Source organism: Nelumbo nucifera, chromosome 3 (assembly GCF_055504915.1).
Source record: "Nelumbo nucifera cultivar China Antique chromosome 3, China Antique-T2T, whole genome shotgun sequence".
In the NCBI taxonomy this organism is placed as follows: domain Eukaryota; kingdom Viridiplantae; phylum Streptophyta; class Magnoliopsida; order Proteales; family Nelumbonaceae; genus Nelumbo; species Nelumbo nucifera.
In genome coordinates, this window is record NC_142651.1 from 23,167,995 (window position 1) to 23,176,236 (window position 8,242).

Below are 8,242 nucleotides of genomic sequence, written 5' to 3' on the forward strand. Positions count from 1 at the left end.
ATTCAGACTGGATGAAGGGGGGTGCATGTATTTTTGTGTAGAATAGCTTGCAGAATAAGTCCAAAAAAGTATACAAATAAGTTCAAGATTTAGGGACTGCGATCATGTAACATAAAGAAAAACATATAGCACTATAGCAACATGATCATGATTCATCACCTAACGCAGTAAATTCTTCTTACTTTTTCTTTTTTATGATCAATCATGATTCATCACCTAATTGTTTTACACTTCTATAAACGGAAGTTACTCAATTCGATTTTAAATGGGATTATTTTGGATTTAGATGTTAAAATTTGCATCTAATTAATAATTGTATTATATATAATTATATAAAATTTAAATTGATAAATAAAATATTTTATATTTATATATTATACATGTATAAATTAAAAATAATCAGTTTTCTTAAAATTATTATTTTTTCATTATATATATATATATATAATAAGATGAATGTGGATTTAATCTAAATCCGATCCGAGTCAAATTTTTTATTGGATTTGGATCCATATGTTTGATAATTGGATTGGATGTGGATATAGTTGAATCGGATCTTATTGCAGTCCTACTTCTGAACAATATGCAGTTAAGTTACTTAGAAAATGCAGCTTATTAGAGCAATATCCACAAATATTTTATTGCCCAGTTGCCAAATAGCAACAAAAAAAAATGGTGTAACTAATTCTTCTATTTCCAGGGAAATATTGCATTTATAAGTTTCAATACTAAAAAGGCTATGGTACTGAAACACAAAATGGGTTGCTTAAGTCATTTCTTTCCTGGTTTGATATCAGAAAGTAACATAGGTTAAGAATTAAGATTCTCTCCACATGCCTTGAAACGATGCCTTAACCCAAAACAAAAAGTAAAAAAAAAAATAAAAGCCCAGCATAAGTATAGCTAGCTTTAGCCCTTTCTTTCCTTATCTCGTTTTCTGGTGGCCCATTAACTTGGGCTTGGCAATTTACTATTGGCTGGATTGGGCTTGATCAAAGTCCATAGGGTGGATGTGGTAAGGCTCTGTGTTTCCAGTATGAATTTCATGTGCACCGGTGTAAATGCATGAGTGCAAAAAGGTTGAGTGTAAATTTTGGTTTATTTTTGTTTCATATTTTGATTTTGTCTTATTTGTTTGTGAAAAATAAAATATGAAGTAGAATGATATCTTCATCTTATATAAAAGAAAATAGAGGTAGCACAAGGGTTATATGTTTGATGATGAGTGAGAAGATGATGCATTCCTCACTTTATATAAGAGAATTTATTTAGGAGGGAGGTGTACAAACTATAGTTTTAAACAAAAAGATGCAAAACTGAACCAGATACAAAATTTGCACCTGGTTCAGATTTACATTGCAAATAAACACAGCCTAAGTTATTCTCTCATCCAAAACATCTAGGGGTTGCAAATGGATGGACTGAGTGTGGATTAAAGACGAATCCATCCACCAGCTGACCACACCCATCAACAACTCATTTCTGACATGCATATGTCATATGCATTGCGACCCAACCTAATCCATCCATTTTTGGAGTCCAGATTGTCTGGTGACAAAATCATGCACAGCAAGAGGAAACTCGCGATATGCTACCCAACTCTGTGCATGATTTTGTCTCTATTCCATCTACATCCTATGACCCATTTAAATATTTAAGTTTATGCAAATATTTGAGAAAATAGTATTTTTTTATATCTTATGTATTTCCCTGTCATGTCATTTGCTACAATGTCTAACGGTGAAAGGAAATAAAGCCATTGAATTAAAAAAAAAAAAAAAAAAGAAAGAAAGGAAAGGAAAGCCACAACGTGTGTAAGACCCAAGTATATATGAACCCTTTGGTCTGGTTTTTCAAACAGGTTACAACTTTTGCATGATTGAGTCCTAAGTGATTTCTTCTCAAGGTTTTTAAAATCGAATCGGACAATAAATCGTTTAGGGTCCGGTTCTTAGGTCGAATGGTTTGACCATTTGAACCAAATAGATAGCCCATTTTAATAAAAAAATTTAAAAAATAAAAAATAAAGATGGCCAAAATTCATTGAATGGTTTAAATGGTTTGATCATCCAGATCAGCGGTTTGCTGACCAAATCAATGATTTTTGGCTGAAAAACGGTTCTGGGGCGTATCGTGCATGTGCTGCGCACAAGCAAGTATGTAGAAAATAATTACTAATTAGGCTCAGTTTAGAAAAAATTGCAAATACAAATATGTACAGTATAAATACATACAAAATATATATAACGTTTTGCATTTTACATATTTGTATTTGTACTCTTTCAAAATTTAGCCTTAATTTTATTAATTAACTATATTAGTTTTTATCAAGACTATAAGAGGAATATTATGCACAAGTGCACATAGTAAAACATATAAAGTAACATGATATGATCAATTTAAATTTTTATCACATTCATCAAAACCAAGGCAAGTATCTGTTTAGATAAAATCTAAAATCTCTCTCTCTCTCCCTATGTAAATATGGCATGAGTCCCAAAGAAACCCTCCTTTTATTACTTCACTTCTCCCTGTTACACACACACACAAATATGACACTTCGTTTGGGGACACATGGGCCAAAATGCACACACACACACATACAAATATGACACTCCATTAGGGGACACTTGGACCAAAATGTGTGCGCACACACACACAACTATAACACTCTATTAGGGGACACTGGACCAAAACGTGCATGCACACACACACAACTATGACACTTCATTAGAGGACACATGGACCAAAACGTGCACACACACATACAAATATGACACTCCATTAGGGGGCACATAGACCAAAACACGCACACACACACAACTATGACACTTCATTTGGGGACACATGGGCGAAAATGCATGCGCACGCACACATACACAATTATGACACTCCATTAGGAGACACATGGACCATAACGCGTGTGCACACACACACAACTATGACACTCCATTAGGGGACACATGGACCAAAATACGCATGCACACACACACACTACTGTGACACTCCATTAGGGGACACATGGACCAAAACGGTGCGCACACACACACTCCCCCCCCCCCCCCCCCCTCTCTCTCTCTCAAAAATGACACACTAGGTCCAACACAACCCCCTTTTTCTTATTTGCCCCTCTCTCTCTTTGGTCCATGTCACCTATTTCACATAATGTGAGGAGGAAATCTAGATTCATTTTTTCCTTGGTGTATATATACCCTTATATGCATGTCCATGCAAGTGGATTTTCAGCATTTTTAATTCCAACCCGGAAATTAATACAAAAAAAAATCCAATTTGAAAATGAAACTATTTTTCCATATGAATGGTGAGCTAATGGTTTAACAGTCAAATTGATCAGGTCAAGATATTATAATTAAATACTAAAAATATGAAATGTAGATTTATAATAATAAAAAGTTTATAGAAAAATGCAAAAAAAGAGACTAAATTTATCTCTAATATTATAGACTTATCATATTAAACAAAAATAAATGTGATAAATGAGTCATTTTTATAAATGATAAAAGCAGCTAAAATGCAGAAAAAAAAATCCCTGACCTGTTAATTGATTGGGTCATAGCAGTTCAACCGGCAGGATCACAAATTATTAACCAAGTCAACTTTTTTTTTTTTTTTGCATACAACAGTTTTGGTGGTGAAATGTATCTAGAATCTGCCAAATTACCAATTGACCAGTCCAACCAACCGATTTGATCACAGATTGGAAACATTGATGAATTTTGGTCCCAAGTAGAAAGAAATTAAAGCGACAACGTTGATATGATGAATTGGCCGCAGCACTTCTTCTTCTCCACACATGGATAAAGAATAAGGCACCTAATAATTATAAAGAGATACCAGGTGGGTGGCACCACCTGGAAAACTTTTCCCCTATTTCTTGAAAGACTTTAATTCCTTGTTCAATTAATACAGGGCATCCAAATTCTAAACGTGTTGATGTGGTTGTGAATACGAAAGTAATTTTGGGATTTCTATGGCAATAATTTCTCATAAACAATGAGCAATGGAAAACGAGGCTAACTACATAATGATTGTTATTATATATTTAAAATGTCTCTACAATGTGAAAAAAAAAAGAATGAAAGTAGCTAGATCATTCAGATTTGTTTAGGGAGGGGAGGACCGTTTGTATTTCGAACTTAATTAATACAGATGAATAATAGATAGAGCGCTCATCAGTGCAGATAATGACATTCAATTTCCAGGAAGAAAGAATCATGAACCACTGCCTGGATTAAACTAGTTTTAGCACTTGGCCGCTTTCATGGCGTACTTGGGTCATAACAACCAGGACCAGAGGCTCGACTCAACCCCTGAACTAACCAATTAAGATAATGCTTTTAAATAAATATTAGACTGATGAGCCCAAGCAAGAAGTAGAAAATCAAGGAGAGTATCTTCGTTAATTCTATATTAAATAATTATACGCCTTACCAAGGAGAGAGAGAGAGAGAGAACCAACCTCCAAAGAAGATAATATAAAGCTCAAGTTAGGATTGAAAATGAAAAGTAAGCAGGCTGTAAAGATAGCGATGGAGGAGCATATAAAGAAATTACATGGCAACAGCGTTAAGAGAAGATGTTTGGTCGTGCGGGTTGGTGACCATATTAACCACTCTAAGTAATCCCTGTTGATCCATTCAACAGTTCCAGCCGACAGCACAGATCTTGAAATATCTGTTTGTCAATTATTTTCGTAACCTTGGATTTCTGTCGAGTTTCTGTAGTTCGGCAAATCGGACGAGTTGACTCCAGCTTAGTACGGAGTTAATTAATTAATAATTTAATACTGATAATACTTAATTAATTATTGGTAGTTTTAGCTAATTAATAAGTTGGTGAAGCTTGTGGGGCGCTCGTATAATCCCCACTAGCTAGCAATTTTTTAAGTAATTGGGGACAATATTGGTTAATTAAAACTGTGAGGCTGAGTTAATTAGCTAAAAGATGGTGAGTGAACTCAGGCGAGTTTAATTTGTAAAATGACTTGAAAAGTTAACGGGTGCAAGAGAGATATTAATTTGATATATCCTCAGAGCAGGCTTCGAAATCCATAATTCTGTTCCACGTACTCTCGAGTTGAATCATAGAGTACTTGGGAGTGGAAATGGAATTGAATTCCACTCTCCAGACAACTCCATGATTTACCAGCCAATTTCTGATTTCTGCTCCATTAAGAAATTGGGTCCAAATAGTCGAACCCAGGAAGCTAGCAATGGAATTGGCCTCCCAGTTCCATTTCCATCTTGCTCAGAGAATTACAGAATTTTACATGGGAATGAGTCTTACCCTATATATTTTATTTGCAATATATATTATTCACTTAACAATGCCATTTGCACTTCCATTTGTCTGATAAAGATAGCCCATTTGTCTGCATGTGTGTGTGAGAGAGCAAGAGAGATCTTCGTCTTCTACAGAGGACACAGCACAGCACCAGACTAGAGCATTCCACAAACACGTAGCCAGAATAGTGTCCACATACGTAGCTATCACAACATTTCAGACCTTGGAAAGAATAGAATACTATACGCCCCTTCTATTGGTCTAGCTAGCTAGCGTGACAGATTGCGGGGTCCGGTAGGTGGAAACCGTTGCAGGTGGTTACACTGGTAGAGACAAGAATATCTATCCGGTGACACGAGACTCAACTTTCATGAACTATATTTGCTAAAAAAAATAAGGTCACCACTGTTGAACGGAACCTTCTTACCCAATCAATTTTCGCAAAATACTTTACAATAATCAGGGAAGATTAGGGGGGTGTCTCAAGATACAAAATGGCCACTTGTGCCGGTGACACGTGGCACATCATGATCTACTACTTGATGGGTCCTACCTAGTAGGATACCATGTTAAAGCTGTTGATCGACCTGATTAATTATCATAGATCGTCATTTGTTACTTGGAAATTTCTTTTGGCCACATGTAGATCTTACTACTTAAACCTGTTTAATTAGCAAGAATTAAAACATGAAAAAGTTTTAGGGTGTGGAATATATATATCAGCAGCAGCTTCGTGTTCAAGTTTGAGCAGCGTATAGAAAACGACGTACTGCATCTGCATCTTATTAATATTTGAAATAATTTCAGAATTCCTCGATCTACTTGTTAGACATCCTGTTTCTTGGCTTGAGAGGTAGAAGGCCAGTTTCGAGTCTTAACATGGAGGGGAATCTTCCTCCTGGTTTTAGATTTCACCCAACCGATGAAGAACTCATTACGTATTATTTAACTCGCAAGGTTTCCGATTCCAAGTTTGTATCAAGAGCTATTGCGGTTGTTGATCTCAATAAATGTGAACCTTGGGACCTCCCAGGTAGTCTCTTCTTCTTCTTCTTCTTCTTCTTCTTCTTCCGTTAATCTTTATATATTATTTTCAATGTTGTTTTATGGTTCTTAATTAATTTTCTTTCTTTTGGTATCTTATTGGATTTTTGTATAATTATAGCTAGGCTCCAAGCTCATGTTAGATTGATTCTTTAGTCCTGATTGAAAATTTCCGCGCTAACGATCGAATAAAGATAAATTCAGTGCCACTTATCATTTCTTTCATTTTTCTTCCATTAATCAAGAGATTCAAGATGATCAAGTTACTTTTTCGATACAAGCAAACCATATAATTAAACTATAAACCGAAGCAAGGGAGTTGTTCTATCAGAGCGCACCAAGAACCAGAGAACTCGTGCATGTAATGTCTTAGCTAGAGTGGTTTGCCCAACGGAAAAAGGTAATTTTGGTTGTGACTTTTGTATAGGCAAAGCTTCTATGGGGGAGAAAGAATGGTACTTTTTCAGCTTGAGGGACCGAAAATACCCAACTGGCCTTCGAACAAACCGAGCCACAGATGCAGGTTATTGGAAAACAACAGGCAAAGACAAGGAGATCTTTCACTGTGGTGTGGTGGCAGGGTTGAAGAAAACCCTAGTATTCTACAAGGGTAGAGCTCCCAAGGGAGAGAAAAGCAACTGGGTGATGCATGAATATAGGCTAGAAACCAAGTTTACGTACAAACCCATTAAGGTAGGTAATTAAAGATGCATGTATATATACTGAATTAAGTTGAAATACAAGCTAGCTAGCTTATATATTCCTCCCTTCTGGTTCTTCTGAATTCGATATTTATCAATGAGAGCTTTTTGCATGTTTCTTCACAGGAGGAGTGGGTGGTTTGTAGGGTGTTTCAGAAGAGCGCCACCAGTAAGAAACCAGAGTTTACTCCATTGCACGCGTCTCTTGAATCAAATTGTGATGCCGGTACATTGATGAATGAGTTAGAAGGGATCGGATTATTTCCAGACCCAAGTAGTACTGTAGTTAATTCTTCATCAAGCTGTTTCGGTGCTATTTCTAGTAACAATAACAATAGCAACAATGACATCAGCTGCTGTGTCGTCAACCCAAACATGAATTGGGTTCCGGCAAGAGAAGCCACCAACGATAATAATATTGCCCCACTGTCATGGCCTACTCCAGGCTTGCTTAGCTCAAACCTATCAATGAATTCAATGATCTTGAGGGCATTACAGCTGGGCGGGTATCAACTTCAACCCCGAGAAAAAGCAACAATGACCGACTTAAGCTCATCAATTCATCCAGATCCAGTACTGCAAGAGAACTCCCGCTTCATAACTGATTTAAATTCAAACTTCCCTGCATCTTCTTCATCTAAGGCTATTGATGCCGATGCCGTGCAGCAACAACCATTACTATTCAATCTGGACTCTACGTGGAGAAGCTGTTGAAGCAAAGGACTAACACACAAGTTGTCATTTTTATTTTCTTTTCTCAGGTAGTGGATTTGAACCATGCCATATATGCATGATCAAAACTTGAACGAACCATCCCAATCAGCATTAAATAATGCACAAGTGTAATCATTGTGTACTTCATCATCGATCAATTCCTTCAAACTTGTAGTTAGATGGAAAAATCAAAATCCCCATTTGTTTCTTGTCACCTTTATGTGCAATCTAAAGAATGCTTTAATTTTATGTCCTTTTGTAAATTATATTTGGAAGCAGCCTAATTAACTTTACGCTGTGTTTGGTTTGAAATTAAGTTCCCCTCCTTTCTTTTCCTTACCCTTCTTTTCTTTCAAACCAAATTAACGTAGCCTCAATGAAAATGTGTGCGATGAATTGAATAGAATGTATATATAATTAGAATGGCTGTAATAATGTTAGATTAATGGCTATACCAATCAAAGCATGCGCCCATGAAT

General features: G+C 36.0%; 1 protein-coding gene across 2 annotated transcripts; it reads left to right on the forward strand.

The window, feature by feature from the left end:
- Nucleotides 1-6,051: 6,051 nt before the first annotated feature.
- Nucleotides 6,052-8,029, forward strand: LOC104602048 (NAC domain-containing protein 92-like). 2 transcript variants are annotated; one of them, XM_010265607.3, is made up of 3 exons: nucleotides 6,052-6,337; nucleotides 6,776-7,041; nucleotides 7,176-8,029. In XM_010265607.3, exons 1-3 carry the CDS (start codon nucleotides 6,184-6,186, stop codon nucleotides 7,761-7,763), a joined length of 1,008 nt encoding a protein of 335 aa, XP_010263909.1. In that variant the 5' UTR covers nucleotides 6,052-6,183; the 3' UTR covers nucleotides 7,764-8,029. The 2 variants fall into 2 exon arrangements, with proteins under 2 accessions (XP_010263909.1, XP_088758106.1); XM_088901980.1 differs by having other exon boundaries at nucleotides 6,234-6,337; nucleotides 6,594-7,041.
- The last annotated feature ends 213 nt before the right edge of the window (nucleotides 8,030-8,242 follow it).

Coding starts and splice junctions, on each gene's coding strand:
- LOC104602048 (XM_010265607.3), top strand. CDS start 6,184: ATGGAGGGGAATCTTCCTCCTGGTTTTAGATTTCACCCAACCGATGAA. Junction 6,338..6,775: donor TGAACCTTGGGACCTCCCAG/GTAGTCTCTTCT, acceptor ACTTTTGTATAG/GCAAAGCTTCTATGGGGGAG. Junction 7,042..7,175: donor TTACGTACAAACCCATTAAG/GTAGGTAATTAA, acceptor GTTTCTTCACAG/GAGGAGTGGGTGGTTTGTAG.